Source organism: Saimiri boliviensis, chromosome 1 (genome assembly GCF_048565385.1).
Source record: "Saimiri boliviensis isolate mSaiBol1 chromosome 1, mSaiBol1.pri, whole genome shotgun sequence".
Taxonomy (NCBI): domain Eukaryota; kingdom Metazoa; phylum Chordata; class Mammalia; order Primates; family Cebidae; genus Saimiri; species Saimiri boliviensis.
In genome coordinates, this window is record NC_133449.1 from 104,687,868 (window position 1) to 104,706,831 (window position 18,964).

The 18,964-nt window shown below is 55.2% G+C and overlaps 1 protein-coding gene across 1 annotated transcript in view; it reads left to right on the forward strand.

Annotated features, from left to right (window-relative positions):
• ATP6V0D1 (ATPase H+ transporting V0 subunit d1) overlaps nt 1–18,964 on the forward strand; it is a 45,192-nt gene that overhangs the window by 25,048 nt on the left and 1,180 nt on the right. Inside the window, exons 2-5 of the mRNA XM_003936299.3 lie at nt 4,177–4,348; nt 13,573–13,751; nt 15,099–15,178; nt 18,856–18,933. Coding sequence (XP_003936348.1) covers nt 4,177–4,348; nt 13,573–13,751; nt 15,099–15,178; nt 18,856–18,933 — 509 coding nt within the window. The remainder of the gene's footprint in view (nt 1–4,176; nt 4,349–13,572; nt 13,752–15,098; nt 15,179–18,855; nt 18,934–18,964) is intronic.

Below are 18,964 nucleotides of genomic sequence, written 5' to 3' on the forward strand. Positions count from 1 at the left end.
CAACTTTAGGACTCTGGGCAGGTTTCATGTTCTGTCTGATTTCTGTTCCTGAGGCTGTGAAATAGGCATGGCTGAGAGGTCGAGCACACAGGTTGCTCCTGGCATGGGGCTGAGTACACCATACAGCCCATGTGTTTCTAGTTAGAGTGGAACTAGGTTTCCCTCTTCATGTTGGGATGAGGGGACTCCCCTGACCAATGCCAGGCGTTGGATTGAGAGTCACAGAGGCCTGGGGAGGGGAAAGGTGCTTGGCAGTGGGGAAATTGCTGAGCTAAGGAGAGAAGCCATGTGGAGCAAAGTGGGAGGCTGGAGCAGAGGAAGTTTCATGCTGCTTGAGAGCTCATGAGGATCCTGAGTGGGAGGTGACAGCTCACTTGGGGAAGCCTCCCAACAGCCTGTGCCAGGCCCTGGAAGAGCAGTATGTACACAGATGCCCGGGTGGGGCCCACTCCTGGTGTTTTGCAGGGGAGGGATCAGGAAGCCAGACTGGGGTCCACACTCCCAGTCCCAGGGAATAGCGGAGCCACTGGCAGGAGTGCTGCCACCCAAATGACCGAGCTTTTCCCTGGAGCCCACCCTGTACATCTAGCCTGGCCTCTAGGCCCAGGCTATAGCTGAAAAGAAAGGAATTTCCTGGCCTGAGAAGGGCTCTTGGCTGGCTGCAGTGGCCGTGTGAATAAGCAGACAGGTTTGGTCTGGCATCTGCCTCACCAGTGCCTGGGTCAGACCCAGAGCACTGTATTCCAGTCCTGGCTCCCAGCTGCCATCCGCTCTGCAGCTTCCCCTAGTGGAGATTTCAGCACTTGCTGGGCCTGGGCCAGAACCCCAAGTATGTAAAATCAGAGTATGAACATGACTTGATAAATGAAGAAGGCTTCATTTTAATACCACAGCAAGAGGAACCAGTTAATAATCTCACCATTTCACATCCACCAAAACCACATCAGGAGCATTAACAATCTCTCCGTTTTGTGCAAATAAACGATGTTTCTTTTCAAAAGACTTGCAGGCTGGGCGCAGTGGCTCATGCCTGTAATCCCAGCACTTTGGGACTTCAAGGCAGGCGGATCATGAGGTCAGGAGTTCAAAACCAGCCTGACCAACGTGGTGAAACCCCATGTCTACTAAAAATACAAAAATTAGGTTGGATATGGGTGGCTTACACCTGTAATCCCAGCACTTTGAGAGGCCGAGGCGGGCAAATCATGAGGTCAGGAGTTCAAGCCAGCCTGACCAGCATGGAGAAACCCTGTCTCTACTGAAAATACAAAATTAGCTGGGCATGGTGGCGCATGCCTGTAATCCCAGCTACTCAGGAGGCTGAGGTAAGAGAATCACTTGAACCCGGAGGGGCGGAGATTGTTGTGAGCTGAGGTTGCACCATTGCATTCCAGCCTGGGTAACAAGAGTGAAACTCCATCTCAAAAGAACACAAACAAGCAAACAACAAACACAAACAAGCAAACAACAAACAAAAAAACAAAAAAAATTCAAAAAATTACCTAGGCATGATGGCATATGCCTGTAATCCCAGCTATTCAGGAGGCTGAGGCTAGAGAATCACTTGCACCCGGGGGGCGGAGGTTGCAATGAGCCAAGATCGCACCACTGCACTCCAGCCTGGATGACTCCGCCTCACACATACACACAAAAAGACATGTACAGTTGCCCAAGCTCAAAGATATTAAAATCCAGCACATGAAACCCACTTCTAGAATAGATAATGAAATATTGGAACCATGGAAGTTTACTGGGCAAAGCACCTTTTCTTACCCATGCCTTATTATAGGAGGAGCCGAGGCTTGATTAGATGTGATGAGGATGTGCGAGAACAGATCCCAGGGCAAGGGCTCATTGCAGATGGCCTGGGGTAAGGATGTAGGAGAGTGTACATTTCCCAGGCAAAAGGCACTGGGGTCCACAGAGCAGAACAGGGGCTGGTGGCTTCTGCATGCCCTGCCTGGTCTTCTCTTCTGTGCTCTATTGGGTGGCCATGGAAGAAAAGTAGTGATCAATTGCAGAGGGATGGTGAAGGCAGCAGATGTCTCCTGCAGGCCTCAGGAGGTTGAAGTTCACTCCATGAGTGCCCAGGAGCCACAGAAGTATGAGTGTGGTCTGCCCCCATCCCTCCAGAGATGAAGGTGGAAGGCGTCCTTTCCAGAGACCTGTGCACACCCCCCTTCAACATGCTGTCTTCCTTCTCTGCTTTAGCACACTTGACTCCAGGTTGGGGTTGTCTTCTCCTGGAGTACAGCAGGAGGGGCATCACAGGGTTCCCTCAGTCCTCTCTAAGAAACCCAGGATGGCATGGTCCCCTGGGCCTCAAAGACACCTGGGGAGGCCTTGGCCAGGAGAGCATGTGGAGGGGGCCACAAGTGCAGCTTCTCCTCTCACCCCCTGGGCAGCCTCCCCGGGGGACGGAGAGACATGTAGTCTTCCAAACCAGTTTCCGCCATGTGCCTGGGCCTCTTCTCAGCCACTGTCCTTGGTAGTATCCTCAGGGAGTTTCTGTATCCTGTATCAGGTGGGATAGTGCTGCAAAGAAGAATAACACAAGTGAGAGGACAGTGCTGGGCTGCTGGAGAAGCCTCTGAAGAGTGGGCATGTGAGGAGAGATCTGAAGAAAGGGAGGGAGACAGCTCCACTTTCAGGCCAGGGGACAGGGAAGGGCCCTGAGGTAGGGACATGGCTGGGGATAGTGAGCATGGGGGAATGGCAGGACCTAAGTCAGAGAGGTAAAGCGGGGATGGTGGGGTGACGACACGGAGGCTTTGGAAGGGAGTCTCTTTCTTGAGTGAAGTAGGAGCAGGAAAGAGTTTAAGGCCAGTGAGTGACATGGTCTGCCTTGTATTTTAAAAAGATCACTCTGGCAAACACATACATGCCTGTAGTCCAGGCTACTTGGGAGGCTGAGGTCAGAGGATTGCTTGAGTCTAGGAGTTCAAGTTCAGCCTGGAAACGTAGCAAGACCCCATCTCTAAAAAAAAAAAAAAAAAAAAAAACAATAAAAACAACAAAAACACAAAAAACGAAACACTCTGGGAGACTGTTGTTGGGTTCTCATCAAGATCCCCCTGCCTTGCCGGGCGCGGTGGCTCACGCCTGTAATCCCAGCACTTTGGGAGGCCGAGGCGGGTGGATCACGAGGTCAAGAGATCGAGACCATCCTGGTCAACATGGTGAAACCCCGTCTCTACTAAAAATACAAAAAATTAGCTGGGCATGGTGGTGTGTGCCTGTAATCCCAGCTACTCAGGAGGCTGAGGCAGGAGAATTGCCTGAACCCAGGAGGCAGAGGTTGCAGTGAGCCGAGATCGTGCCATTGCATTCCAGTCTGGGTAACAAGAGCGAAACTACGTCTAAAAAAAAGAAAAAAAAAAAAAATCCCCCTGCCTCTCCCCTGGCCTGCTTCCCCTGGGCCCTTCTGCTCCGCCTCTCCTTCCTTCTCCTTTACCCTGTCTCTGAATGCTCAGGAGAGCCCCTCACGATTGGCCTACCTGCCTGCCTCTGGCAATTCCGAAGAGACACCCAGTCTTTCCTGCCAGGCTCACCTCCCCCACATGTCACTCATTCACCCTGTAGACCACTTGTTAATCACACTATCCTATTGGCTGTTTCCTTTCTTGCCCCTGCCCTTTGCTGTAGCCCAACCTTTTGTAGCCTTCTCATATTCTCAGTCTGATCTTTGGTGCCCTATCCACTCCATTCACGCAGCTTCAGGCATCTCCTTTATTTCATGTGCCTTGTGTCTGCTTTGGGGTGTGTTAGCTTGCCCCTCTGACCCCGAGGCCCTGGAGCACAGGGCTCATGACTTACTTGGCTCTAGGTTAGGGCCAGCCTACAGCTTAGCATACAGAAGGACCTCAAAGGTTGTGGGTTGTAGATTGGACCTTGGAGTTTCCCAGGCCTTTTTATCATCTTGGGGAGGAACTATTCCTCTAATGCTTGGACTCTGGGGCCCCATGTGCTGGATTGTGACCCAAGGATCTGGCACATCTCCAGGACCTTAGTTGCCCTGTGGTAGCCCCTGAGCCAACAGGGAGATGGAGGTTAGGGTGGTAGCAGGACATAGTGGCAGGGGAGACCTGGGGCTCAGAGTTGGGGTGGGGATGGGTACTTGGGACCCTTGGGGAGGCCCAGCAAGGCTAACCCTTACCCCCTACTCTTGGGTTTCAGACCTGAAACTGCATCTGCAGAGCACTGACTACGGTAACTTCCTGGCCAATGAGGCATCACCTCTGACTGTGTCAGTCATCGATGACCGGCTCAAAGAGAAGATGGTGGTGGAGTTCCGCCACATGAGGAACCACGCCTACGAGCCACTCGCCAGCTTCCTAGACTTCATTACGTGAGTGCCTTGTAGCGCCTTCTCTTCTCACCTGGGCAGGGTAGCTACACCTGCAGGAGCTGGCCCCAGTGTGACTTAGGCCAGCTGCCTTTGTGCCTATGTCATCTGTCAGAGCTGATGATAGCTCTGTTAGGCCAGCTGTCATGGGGCCCTGCCTTCAGAGTCCTCCCTGACTGTGTGTGTGGTCATTCAACAACCCTGGATCTCCAGGCCATCACCTATAAAGTGGGGTCACCAGCAAGTTCGCTATTGACTGAAGGTATGGTGGGCAGGCAAGGGTGTCCCACGCAGTACTGCTGATGAAGCCCCTTCCCCCAGTCACAGAGATTGGGGTGGGGAAACCTGGGAAGGTGGGAGCCCTTTTTCTCACTCACCTGACAGCACCCAAAGGGAACACTCACCAGGCTCCACTCCCCATGCCGAGGGTCCAGAGTCAGGGGATGAACACAGCTCTGAAAAGCCAAGGACTTTGGATAGGCCCAGTCTATCTGCTCTGACAATGGCCCTGGGTCTCAGGGAGATTGGGTCGCAGTAGTTTTGGGGACAGGCTGAATGTCTGGCTGTCTTTCTCAGTTCTGATGCAAGCCCTCAGGAACTCAGGTGGGCAGGCCCCCATTCTTCCTGCCTTTGGCTGTCCCAGCTTTCTCATTGTCTGACCCTTGGGCACAGCTCTGGCTTCATCAAGCTCCTGGAGAAGCTGAGTGGAGGAAGGACCTTGGGATCTGTAGGCTGGGGGAGGGTACCTGGACTGGGCAGTCTCTGCTGACATGTTTGTCTGTGGACACAGGGAGGTAGAGAGGACCCTTCTGCAAGGATGTCCCAAGAGCAACGAGCCAGGTCCTGGTGGACAAAGAAATAGCCTTAGCGCAGGTGGCTGCCTCACAAGGGTGGTGTGCAGAGGCATACTTGACGGCTAACATTTAGGAGAGTGCCCTGTATTGGCAGAGTGTGAGTGTGTGATATGGGGAAGCATTTCCCTGAACTCTCTGGGTATTGTCTAGATTTTACCATTCCCTGATTATGGTGCCCCCACTCTCCTCCTTGGGACCTGGCATACCTGGCCCACTTGTCCCTGCAGGGACAGAGTTAGATGCCTGCTGCCTGGCCTGATTCTCACCCCCTGCATTTAGGAGCTGCTTGCCCAGGATCCACTTGCTCTAGTAAGTACTACAGCCAAAGGGCTTCATTCTCAGGCAGGAGTCACAGGCTAGGATATCTGAAGGGCCAGGGAACATGCCCAAGCTAGGAAGCAGGCCGTCTCCTGGCCACAGGCCTCCTTCCCTGAGAGCCTCCCTGCTGTCCTGGCGAGGTCCAAACTCATACTGCCCTGGCCCCCATCAAGGTATGCCAACATGGACCTACTGGGGCAGGAGGCTGGCAATGGGGTGTCTTGTGCTGCTACATTAGGGGTCACATTGCAACTCCCATCTGTTGATCATTCCCTGGTCTGGCCCTCTGTGTTCTTTGCCACAAAGCCAGAGCTGAGGACATACCAGGAAGCAGTACATTTATTGCCAGAGCCCAGCCTGAGACTTGTTTGCACAAGGCTGCTTCAGCTTCCTGGTGAATGTTCTGGCCTTGCCAGCTAGGCTGGCTGGAGGAGGACTGACCCCATGCCCATCCATGGTTAGAGGTAGATTTTACCCATCCCATTGCCCACTGGTCCACCTGCCTGTGCAGCTAGCCCTTGGTCCTAGCCTGTCACGTCTTGAGGGGAGGTCATCCTTGCTACCAGGCATGCATGCTCACCCTCTTGAGCATCCTCAACTTGTTTCTGCCCAGCAGCTTCTGGCTGTACCTGTTTTAGTCTTAGCCTGCCAGGCCATGAAACTGGAGAGGACTCTGAGCGTGACTGAGGCCTCACAGCCACCAGCTCTTTGCGGGAGGCTGGCAGCAAGTACCGAGGGTGCTTAAAGCAGCCAAGTGCTGTCCTGTGGCAGGCTCTCCGAATCTACCACTTCCCACCCCTTCCATTCACGGGTGATTGTGGCTTACAGTCCTAACAGCCACTCATTTCTGCCCTCACTCAGGAGGAGCTCAGCAGTCACATGCCAGCCCATCAGGGCCTGTGTCTGCTTGGTTCATGACCTCGTCATCTCCAGTGACCCGCTCCTTTGCTCTTCTGCTCTGTACTTCAGCCACCCCCACCGATGGCTGCCCAGGGCCATGTCACCACCTGGAACTGCTCCACCCTTGAAATCGCTGAATCAGGCACCCTCTCTACCCATAGCCTTCAGGCTCTCCAGCCCACTCTCAGTCCCTTGTGGGGCACGGGTTCCGGACTCAGCGGGACACTAGGCCTTGCTTCCTCCCCTGCTACCCCTTCTGTCTTCATTTCCCGCCCTCCCCAGCTGAGGTTCCCTGGTCTATCATTCGAACACTCTTCTGCCAACATCCGCAGCTCTCTTGGCTGCCCAACTCATGGTCCCACCCGGCTGGCAGCCCCCCAGCCCTGGAAGAATCCCAGCAGCCTCCAGCTTGGAGCCGCCCTCCCCCCACCTCCACTGCCGAGAGGAGAGCTGGGGAAGCCAGCCTTGGTGTTGGGGGGGGTCATCCTTGCTGCCAGGCATGCATGCTCACCCTCTTGGCCAGCCTCAGCTTGTTTCTGCCTAGCAGCCTCTGGCTGTACCTACTACACCCTGCAGCCCCCACCAGCACTTCGAAGACCACCTTCCCATCTTAAACACCATTGCTCCCCCAGACTCCTTTTGGGCAGATGGCCCACCCTTCTTCACAAAGACAATAGAAGCCAATATGCCACCAGCGCTACGTCTACCCCCTACCGCCAAGCTCCACTCCAGTAGCAGAAGTGCCCTTCCTTTTCTCTTGAATCCTTCCACCAATGTTCTGAGTGTCCTCACCTTACTCCCTGGACCCTGAGTGGCCACTCATCTGCATTCCTCTCTGCGCAGGCACCTTTCCTTCCAGATTCTTCTCTTCAGCATCTAAGCAAGCTCAAATAATTAACAAACCATCTCATGGGACTTAAACTATTACATTCACTGTCTGTTCTCTCATTTCCCCTCATCCCTCGAACTTCCAACAGTCCTGTCACTCCACCACAAGGCCCTGGCTAAGGCCACTCATGACCTTCATGTGGCCAAGGTCTCCAGGCGTGACCACTCTTCGGTGTTTAGCCCCCAGCCCCCTAGCTATTTCCTTCCTCCCATGATGCCTCTCTGACTTAACTCCAGCCTCTCTGGCCACTGTCCCTTCTCCACTCTGCCTCAGTAGGCCATCCCCAGTTGTGTGTGGAGCGTTGCAGGAAGGGGTTCCAGAGGGGCCTGTACCAAGGGAGTTCCCCCAGGCTGGGGCTTACGATTGGCTTCCCTGTGGAGGTAGCTAATTTGACTGAGGGGAAAATCATGTAAGGGAAGCACTGGGATAGGAAGTTTCTAGGATGAGGGAACTATACATATCTGAGTAGTAAGCATGGCACACCTGGCTCTGTGCCTTACACAACAGCCTCCAGGTGTGGTGTCCACTGGGGGAAGGAGGAAGCTACCCTAGAAATACCAGAGAAATACCCAGAGGAATATCCAAAGAGGAGAGTGTAGTCCTCCAGGCAGTAGAAGCATCAGCGAGATGCCCTGTCCTGGGTGTGAAGACCTGAGGGAACAGTGCCCTTACTGCCCACAGACAAAGTTGGCCCAGCTGAGGACAGAGGTTGGGACCATCCCAGAGGTCATCTTAGCTCCATCCCTCAGAGCTTTATAGTTGCTTTTGGAGCTGCCCCAGGCTAGCTGGAGCAGACTTCTGCCAGGAGGTGATGAAAGCAGGAGCTGGCCGAAGCTGCCTCTGCCCTTCCATGTGAGAGGCCGTGTCCACTGCTTTTGTAGATCCTGGCCAGCCATCAGCCACACACAAAACCCGTACCTGCTCTGGGCCAGGCCCGGGGCTGGGAGGGAGATGACTGGATGCAGTGGGGTGGTGCCAGTGATAGTATAGACAGTGCCTGGAGCAGCTTCAGCAAATGGAACTGGGGGTCACATGTGGCTTCAAAGCATTGGGAGGACTCCAGGATCAGGTGGGGATAGAGGCCACCTGAGAGAGTAGGTGGCTGGAGAAGAGGCAGCTGTCTAGCATGAGGCAGATGTCTGGCATGGGGCCGACAGCCTGAGATAGAGCCCCTAAAGTAGATTGTTGTCATGTGTTCTTGAGAGATCCGGCTCGGTTTTGTGGCACTAATATGTTAATATGTCACCGTGCCCAAGCCCAGCCATTACCTCGCTGTATGACTTGGGATAGTGTCTATCAGGGTTTTTTGGTCTTGGAGGGGACCTTGATCTGGGCCATTCCATGATGTTTTCCCTAAAGAGAGTTGGCCCTGGAAGAGAAGTTGGGAGACTTCTTGTGGGAGGAGTGAGTGTGGCCTCTGGGGAGTCCCATGTGGGCCTTAAAGGCCTTTGCCTTTGAATGATTGAGCCTCCCTGGAGGGGGCCTAGCCCAGGTGCCCATTGACAGGGGCTGGGCATGGGTAACCCGCACCATCTGGGGGATCTGAGGGCCCATATTTCTCTTGTGTCAGGGGCCTCAGTGCCACCAGCCTGGAGTGGGCAGCTGGAAAGAGGCTTTTTCCCAGGACAGTGGCCTCAAATGCCTAATGGGCCTGGCAGCACATCTGCATTTTTCTCTAGGATCTGTCACCCCAACCTTGGGGCCCTGCTTGGTCACAGAGGTTCATCAGGTCTCCCGACCCCTGCTCCCCTGCCTAGTTCCTGTCTTGCTATCTGTAGTCACTGTTTCTGGGTTGGTGGTAGGACTCTGCAGTTGGAGGCTATAGGGCTGCTGTGGTTTTGGGGTCTTGGGCTAGACCTGGCTCCTGACTTGAAGGAGTGCCAGCACTGCCACTCTTCTCCTGGGCCTGGGGGCAAGCATGCAGGAGCTCCTTGAGGCCTAGAAGGCTCAGACCAGGTGGGAGGACCCAAGTGGGCCTTGGGGGAGGGGCAGGATTTTTTTTTTTTTTTTTTTTTGAGATGTGTTCTTGTCGCCCAAGCTGGAATGCAGTGGCATGATCTCGGCTCACTGCAACCTCTGCTTCCTGGTTCAAGTGATTCTCCTGCCTCAGCCTCCCAAGTAGTTGGGATTACAGGCACGTACCATCATGCCTGGCTAATTTTTTGTATTTTTAGTAGAAACAAGGTTTCACCATGTCAGCCAGGCTGGTCTCGAACTCCTGACCTCTGGTTATCGCCCACCTCAGCCTCCCAAAGTGCTGGGTTTATAGGTGTGAGCCAAGAGGCAGGATTTTTATGAGCAGGTTAGAGCTCAAACTATCTCTGTTGGGGCCACACCTCACTCAACGTTTTTTTTTTTTTTTTGAGATGGAATCTCACTCTGTTGTCTAGGCTGGAGTGCAGTAGCACAATCTTGGCTCACTGCAAGCTCTGCCTCCCAGGTTCAAACAAGTCTCTTGCCTCAGCCTCCGGAGCAGCTGGGATTACAGGTGTGCACCACCACACCTGTCTAATTTTTGCATTTTTAATAGAGACAGGTTTCACCAGGTTGATCAGGCTGGTCTCAAACTCTTGGCCTCAAGTGATCTGCCCGCCTCATCCTCACAGAGTGCTGGAATAACAGGTGTGACCCACTGTGCCTGGCCTCATCTGCTATTTATTTTATTTTTTTGAAACGGGATCTTGCTCTGTTGCCTAGGCTGGAGTGCAGTGGTGTGATCATAGTTCACTGCAGCCTTGATCTCCTGGGCTCAAGTGATCCTTCTGCCTCATCCTCCCAAGTATCTGGGACTACAACCGCATGCCACCACACCTGGCTAATTTTTTTGATTTTTTAATAGAAATGAGGTCTTTCTATGTTGCCCAAGCTGGCCTCAAACCCCTGAGCTAAGAGATCCTCCCATCTCTGCCACCCAAAGTGCTGGGATTACTGGTGTGAGCCACCATGTCTGGCCCTCACTTACGCTGATACATAGGGGAAACTAAATTTTGAGAGGTGGACAGGGCTCAGAAACAGTGATATTTCTATTCACTTTCCACCTTGCATAGGGCTCCAGACATGATTGAGTACAGATACTGTCACTAGCAGCTCGCTGGAGACCCTGTTGGGGGCTGCAGTGGACAGGCTGGCTGGAGTACCCAGGCATTGTGACTGCCTCACTAGCACCCCCAGGGTTGAGAAGCTGTGTTGTTCCAGCAGGTGGCACCAAAGGGCACAGCAGAGGGGCAGGGTTGGCTAGGGACTCTGAAGGCTTTTTGGAGGAAATGGCTTCCAAAACTCCAACCCAAGACGTCTATGGGTTTTGAAGGCATGGGGCAAGGGAGGGCCTCTGGGCAGAGGAATACAGACGGCCCCACTCTCACCCCACAAGGGCCTCTTTGGTCTGGCGGGCAGCCGGCCTTCCACTCCCCAGCTGTCTTCCCTTGGAGGGAGACACTGACCAGCTGGAACCTTATTCCCTCCTATTGAGGCCAAATGAGGGGAGGAATGGTGGAGTGGCTTTTTGGGGGCAGGGAGGCAGCGGGGAAGCCAGGCAAGGAGGAGGAGGATTTCCCTGCCTGCTGAAGGCCTCGGCCTTGGGAGAAAGGCAGACTGCTGGGCCAGCATCATCTCTGCCAGGCCTGTCCTGCCTCTCATCTCCTGAAAAAGAGGATTCTGCCCCTCACTGGGCAGGGGAGAAAAGCAGGGCTGCAGCAGTAACAAGCTTATAGCCAGCCTGGGAAGGGAAGTGCTGGGCCTGGCACAGGATCACCCACGATTGGCCTGGCTTGGGTTTGAAGAGGACCTTGAAGAGGCTGGGGTGGTATGATTGTGAGTGGCCCTTACCAGGCTCAGCATTTCCCCCACATAAACAGATGCCCTGAGTGATGGGCACAAGGAGGGGAAGGTTGAAAAAGAGGAAACTGGCTGCTGGGGATCCCTCTGAGAAGATAAGAGTAGATGGGGTGTCTAGAGCCAGGCAGAGGGCCCTGGCCATGGGTGGAGGTGTGTGGACACTGGCCGTGGGGACGTGGAGCTCCTCTGCCTTGTGGTGTGAGAGGGCCTGGTGCTGACCCTCTTTGAGTCTTACCTGCTCTGACAAAAGGGCTGGTAATGCTCGTGGTTGTGGGATTACTTGGATAAAGTAGGCCTCAGGGGTGTCCTTTTCTCCTTCTTCTCATCCGAAAGGGAGTGAGAGTTTAAGAAAGCATCCTCTGACTTGGGGGCAGGGGATTTGTAGCTGTCTCAGGGAGCACCATGGCTACCTTGGGGCTGGATGGGGTGCAGTTGGAGTATTGTAGGATGGCGCATATGTAGCATGGGTTCTGGGGTTTGTGAGATGTTGGAGGCCTCATCGGCAGGAGGCATGTGTGCTGTCGAGGGTGGAAAAGATGCAGGCTGTGGCTGAAGACCAAGGCCCAAAGCTCTGGTGAGCTCTGAGGTCCCTTACTCTGTCAGCACTGTGGGGTCGGGAGGAGGAGGCTGGCCATTTGGGCCCCTTGGCTTGCAGCTGCAAGTGGGCCCTGCCTGAGGCGCTCCATTTGGGTTGGGAGTGGGGGACTGCTTCTTCTCAGTGCACATCCTGTAGCTGACCCAGCCAGATTGGGGGTGGAGAGAGGGCAGTTGCCTGGCCCCAGGCCCAGGAGAGCAAAGGTCTTTCCAGGGCGCCAGGCTGGGTGGGAGCTGGGAGAGTGTACAGCAAGCAGGGGGAGTGAGGGTCAGGCCAGGACAGGAGCTGGGGCCTTTTCCTCCTGCCGCCTTCCTGGAGGGCCCTGTGGGAGCTCCCCCAGTGGCCAGTGCTTTGAGCTGAGGCCTGGGCCCTGGGCTGCCACCTCCCCCCTTTCTTTCTTCAGTGTGGGGGAAGATGCCTCCTACTAAGGTCTTCCCTGGACAGCCTGAGCACTGGTTGCACAAGGTCCTGTCGAAGGGCAGGGGCCTGGCTCTGGCCCACTCAGAAGCTAGGACAGAACCTGTGCTCAGTGTCCAGCTCAGATTAGCAGCCTCCACCCCAGCTTTTATTCTCTCATAGGAGCCCCACCCTGATCTTGGAGAACATTCCCCCTAGGCCTCATTTAGCTCCCTTGTACCCTGAGTTCATCTCTGGTGACAGACTGGAGGATAGTTGTGGCTACTGCAGCCTAACTGTAGCCTAACTGTAGTGAAGGGCCCTCTCTGCCCTTCACTGCATCCCCACACAGGTGACTACACAGAACTTTGTGCTCCAACCCCTTTGTAACTGGTTGGAGGCAGAGCCTTGTCTCTTGCCAAGTCTGAACTGGGCGGTCCCACCCAGCTCCACAGCCCCCTCTGCTGCCCATGCACCCCACAGAGCTGGCCTTCTGCAGGGCAGAGTGAGGGGCGCCTCGGCCTGGGATCAACCTGACCCAGCTTCTTGTTCAGGTCTCTGGGTCTTATCCAGGCCGTCCTGGGTGGATGCCCAGCCCTGGCCTCAGGCCCTAAAGGAAGAGGGCAGTTCTGTATCTCTGGTTTAGGCTCTGCAGGTCTGCTTGACCTGGGCCTTCACTCTAGAGGACTCCCATTGGCTCCTTCCTGGCTTTCCCCAGAGAAGCTTCTCTCCACTCCCTTCAGCCTTTCCTCCCCTCACCATCTTTGCCTTTTCCTCCTCTGTCCCCACTGGGGGACAGAGTGACCCTAACTGGATAGTGATTCCCCTGTGTACATCCTGCTTATAGATCCTTAGTGCTCAAAACAAAGCCAGGGCCGTCCAGGCCCAGCCTCTGGCCCTGGCCCGCTGCAGCTCCGTGCTGCCAGCTGCTGCGCCTTTTTCTCCCTCTGCCAGCCCTGACCGTGCCAGTTCCTCGAATGCATCCGTCACTCAGTGAGTGCCTCCAGGCCTTTGCACATACTGTTGCCTCTTCCTCGAACACGCTTTCATCTCCCAACCCTTTAATATCCCAGGCTCTCACACTCATCACCCGAGCTGGGCTACATGTCTCACCTCCTGTGCCCGGTTCCGGTGTCCTCTTAGAAGACTGTTCACACTGTGGCGTAGTTACTCATGTCCCAGTCCCTCACAGGGCATGAATCCCCTGCCCCTCGAAGGGAGGGGCTGTGTCTGTTCTATGCCCCTGGCAGTGGGGGTGGTCAGGAGCTTGAGAGGAACATGGGCAGGGGGATGAGACATTGGTGCTTATCTGCAGCACCCATGAGTCAGCACACATTGTTAAGGGGCAGTGGCCTGTGCAGGGGGACAAGGGCATGGTGCTATGCCAAGACTTCCCAGCCCCCACCCTGATGGGCTCCCTGCTATTGCCCACCTCTTGTAGTTACAGCTACATGATCGACAATGTGATCCTGCTCATCACGGGCACGCTGCACCAGCGCTCCATCGCTGAGCTTGTGCCCAAGTGCCACCCACTAGGCAGCTTCGAGCAGATGGAGGCCGTGAACATTGCTCAGACACCTGCCGAGCTCTACAATGCCATTCTGGTGGACACGCCTCTTGGTGAGCCGCTGTGGTGGTCACGGGAGGTGGGCAGTGGTATCAGCATCAGCGCATCAGGGTGGGGTTTGTGGACCACCTGGGGGGTGACCCTGAGCCAGAAAGTGAGACCTGCCCACTGCTGCTTACCTTTGTCTCCCCTCAACTTCCTCCTCCCATTCACTCCTCACTTTGCCCCTCTTCTGCTTTTGTCCTGTTGCTTTTGCTGGGCCAGGCAGGCCTGGCCTGACTGGGACTAGGTCACTTTGTGAAGCAGTCTGATTTCCCAGAGTGCACGGGGCGGGCTGAGCTCATGAAGAGTGAGAGAGAGGCTCAAGTCTCTTGGGGTCCTAGGAGCTCCGACAGACTGTGGCCCCAAGCTGGAGCTTAAGCAGAGGCAGAGTGGCTAGCTGCCTGTGAGGCAGAGGAGCGAAGCAAACAGTGTCACTTGCCTCCACCGAGTAGGTCCCCTGGGCCAGGTCAGACAGTGTCCAGCAGGATACAAAGTCCATGTCAGAGGCCAGGGAAGGGGAATCAAGAGCTTCCTGCAGGGCCCAGCTTAGGCAGTACCAGCTCCTGCCTGCCTAGGAGGCTGAGGAGAAGGCACTAAGTGTCCTCAGTCCTAGGCCTGGGGCACCACCTCCAAGAAGCCACCAGGGTTGAACCACAGGGCTCTAATCTGCACTAGGTTCTCAGCTGAGAGGCCTGAGCCCTACCTGCTGACTTTGTCTGCCATGGACTCTCCCAGCAACTCTGAGCTGGTTCTGGGCTGTTTGTGGCTCTTCAGTTTCTCAGTCTTTAAAGAAGGGATAGACCAGTGAGTCTGCAGACCCCCTTGGGGGATGGGGGTGCTCTATCCCGCTCTGGTCTCTCTTTCCAACCCCACCATGGGCTCTGGGTCACTGGTTCATGCCCCCCCTGCTGTTGGGCTCATTCCTTGTCGTAAGGAGGAGGCTGGTTTTCCAAGTGTGGGTGCCAGGACTTCTGGGGGATGTAGAGAAGTAGGCGTCAGGCCCCGAATCCACAACTGCCCCTCCAGAAAAGAGGATGTCACGGCCTCTTATGCAAGCCTGTCTTTGGCAAGGTCTAAGCTTGGGTCTGCCCCAGCAGTGATTAGATCATGTTATGGCTAGCCGCCTCCTTTATAAATCAATTTTAGGAGCAGGGAGGCAGGAGAAGCCCAGGTCAGTGTGCATGGCCCAGAGCATTGCTTCTGCCACTTCCAAGGCAATACCCCAGGCTGGAAACCCCTCGATACCCGGCCCTATGGCCCTTATGGCACAGGCCCTCTGTGCCCTGTAGGGAAGTTGAACATCAGGATTCTGGCCTAGGCCACCTGCCTACCCCTCACACCATGTCTTTCCTCCCCAGCGGCTTTTTTCCAGGACTGCATTTCAGAGCAGGACCTTGATGAGATGAACATCGAGATCATCCGCAATACCCTCTACAAGGTAATGCCTCACACAAGCGGTGGGGGATTGGTCTGCCAGTGGTGGGGGCTGTGGGAAGTGGTGGGGCAGTGATTTATGTGAGAGGTACTGGGACAGGACGCAGATACTCCAGGCTCTTATCCCAGTGGCTTATCTGCTTACTTTCTGGCTCCCATGCTAGGCACAAGGCTGTGTGGAACAGGTTCTCCATCCCATAGTGCCTGTGGCGGGCTTAGATAAGATCAGCAGGAGTGGCTGTTCCTCCACCGCTGGCTTGTTAGAGCTGGCTCTTGGATGGCCGCTCCCCTTGCATCCAGGAGGGTCACGGGCCATCACCCAGGTCGTAGCTCCTAAAGCCGCCCTACCTAAGCTATTGCCTACAAGGAAAGGCACTTGAGCAAGGGCAACAATGTGCTCAGTTATGGTGGGGGGAGGAACCCAGCGAGGCACAGCCGGGTCCTCATGTCCCTTGTAGGTTCCCAAGCTTGGAGTCAGTACTGCTTCCCACTGTCCTTATCCCCTGCCTGCCTCTTGCTTCCCACCAGGCTATAGCATAGACTGGGCAACCTGGTGATAGAAGATGGGCTCAGGATTTCTGGGTCAGCACTACCCTGGCCCAGAGAGATTAAAGAGCCAGGGGACCAGGGAGGAGAGGAAGATTTAAAAATGAATAAAAGAAAAAAGAGCCAGAGACCAGCTAGGTTAGGGGTGTTTGGGATAGACTGCACTCTGGCTGTAGTGAGGCACTGAGCTATAGCACCAGGACCCTAGACGGGCTGTAGGCAGGAGCATCCCAAAGAAGGGCTGAGGTTGGCCCTGGCCAAGGTGTCTGCTGACCTCACCTATCTATTGGGTGAGAGTCCTCTCCTGCCCTGGTTAGAGCGAGCTGGCTGACATTCAGCTGTAGACTGAGCCCAGGCCCTCCAGTCTCCCTGCAGGGGCTTAGGCCAGAGCACAGTGAGGGTCTGGTGATAGGGGAGGGGCCTGCCTGGAGGTTCCAGTGGTATAGGCAGGAGACCAGCATGTGCAGAAGGAAAGCATGGAACATGGGCCAAGTGGCAGGCAGTTTGCTGTGGAAGGACACATTCCAGATGGACAGGAGAGAGGTCTAGAAGAAGAGGCAGGCATGGGATCAAGTTACCCAGGGCTTTGAATGTAAGGCCAGAAGTTTAAATGTAGTCCCGTGGGCAGGATCAGCCAATGGAGGTTTCTAATAGAGCAGAGTCTGCTCAGAAAGCCCCTTCTAGCCACAACATGAAGAGCAGATTAGAGGGCCTGACTGGAACTGGGAAGTGTCATTATCCTCATGTGAAAATGAGGAAACCGAAGGCTCAGAGAAGTAGGGTGGGTTGCCTAAAGCCACATAATAAGTCGCTGGCAGCACCAGGGATCACACCTGGCTCAGCCTGTTTGCAAAAGTGAGCGCTGTCACCCATTCTGCTAATAGGGCGCAGGCCAGCCAGTTAGCTGAGAGCATGTGTGTATGTGTGTGTGTGTGTGTGTGTGTGTGTGTGTGTGTGTGTGTGTACACACGTGCACGCACACACCTAGCTGGCTTGTTGCCCAGTTTTCTGCCCTGAGACAGGGTGAGGGGTGTGGCTGTCCCCCAGCCTCAACCACACCCTCACCGGGGCTGACTGGTTCTAGCTGGAGTTGCTGGCAAGGGCTGCCCAGGCACTAGCTAGTAAACATAGACCCAATGCTGTGGGCGTTGTGCCAGGACTGCCAGCCCGTCAGGCAATGTCCCAGCCCGGTGGCCACAGATGGGAGATTAGGTGGACCCTCAGCTGCCCAGCGGGTGGGAACAGTAGGCAGCTGGTGCAGCAGCCGTGGACTGGCAGACTGCAGGGGACAGGGCAGGGGTGGGAAGGCGACCTTGGTACCTGGGTTGCTGGGATCTTGCCAGTTTCTTTAGCTACCCTAGCCTCCAGAGGAGAGTCCCACCAGCCTCACTGACCCTGGGGTCAGCCTCTCCTGGGATTGGTACACATTGGTTAAGCAACTGGGTGGGTAGCAAGGCATGGATCCCAAGACCTGGTTGGTGACTTCCCGGACAGATAGGAAGTGCAGGCCCCACTGGGGCAGGCCTTAGGATTTTTTTATATAGCCGGCTTGGCTGGCCACAGGGAAGGAGGTGGCTGGGGACAGACCCCTAGAGGGACTGAAAGGTACCAGGAAGCCATGGGAGGAGTTGGCAGCTATCTCTGCCACTCAGGTCCTCTGATTCCTGGGATCCTCTGTGTTGAGGTCAGCTCTCTCTTCTAGGCTTCTTACTCCCTGACCTGTCCTAGATTTTTGTTTCCTGTGGTCCCAGAGGTCCCTCTCAGGCCTTCCCCTGAGTTGGGCTTGTCCAGAATTGCTGGCCAGGGCATGCCTGGGCTCATGGACTCCTGGGTCTCATCTTGTCTCTCTTAGAGCAGCAGAGCCTGAGCCCAAGTTAGCTGGTGGTTGGTGGAAAGGTCTCCACACTTTGGAGGTTAGACCTCAGTTGAAAAGCTTTCCATGCCATCCAGCCCTTGCTTGCAACCTGGAAGTATAGTCTTTAGCCTGTAGAGCCAGTCTCTGAGCCCATGCCAGCAGATGGGACCAGGGAAGTCTTGAGTGAAGGGTGGCCATTACAAGGGAGCTCCCCATGGGGCCTGTAAAATCATCCACCTTCCTTGGCATGGAGAGGTGTCGGAAAGAAGCCCGGCTGCTTTTGTGAGTTAGTGTTGGGAGGGACCTGGGGCCTGGGCTGACCTCTTCTTTCCTCATGCCCAGCAGATCCAATTTGCTTGGGTAGGAAGTGCTTGTTCCCATCGGCAGCCCATGTGCCCGCCATTGTACTGTGCCCAGCTGACGTCTGTGTAGGCAATAACCATCCGTCAGCAGGAACTGGCCTGACAATTTAGTTCCTGCTGTGATGCTGAGGGGCTGCCTAGAGGATGGGAGGAGGTGTTCTGTAAGGGAGGGTGCAGAGAGGGCCTGGGGCACTCAGTTCCCTCCATCCCTGTGGACTCTCAGGCGTGACCTTTCCTCACCAGCCCAGGAACACCTGTTTTTTTGTTTGTTTTGAGATGGAGTGTTGCTGTGTCACCCAGGCTGGAGTGCAGTGGTGCAGTCTTGGCTCACTGCAACCTCTGCCTCCTGGGTTCAAGCGGTTCTCTGCTTAAGCCTCCCAGGTAGCTGGGATTACAGGTGACTGCCACCACGCCCAGCTAATTTTTTTGTATTTTTAGTAGAGACGGGGTTTAACCATCTTGGCCAGGCTGGTCTTGAACTCCTGATATCATGATCCACTTACCTCGGCTTCCCAAAGTGCTGGGATTACAGGTGTGAACCACCTCATTCGGCCACACCTTGTTTTCTGAGGCTGAGGAAGGGGAGGTTTGGAAAGATTTGGGGAAAAGGAAGGCAGAGCAGCAGGGGGATGTCAGAGCACCCCTGCAAGCCTGGCCTTCTGTGAGATGAGGGGGTGAAGGAGACTGCAGCCTGAAGCAGTCAGTCAGCTGGGCCCTTCCCTGGCACTCCTGGGTGGGAGGCTGTAGGCAGCTGCCACTTGGCTGATTCACAGAAGTGTTTCATGGGCTTTGCCATAAGGGCTGCCCTGGCTCCCCTGCCGTGGGTGTGTTTGTACCCACCTTGAAAGGGCTGGGGAGGGGAGGAGGGAGCTCCAGAGCCTCCTTGCTTATGCTGAGCAAGTTCCATGCTCTGCACAGGCCTACCTGGAGTCCTTCTACAAGTTCTGCACCCTACTGGGCGGGACTACAGCTGATGCCATGTGCCCCATCCTAGAGGTGAGTGCCTGCCTGCCCTCCTGCCTGCTGG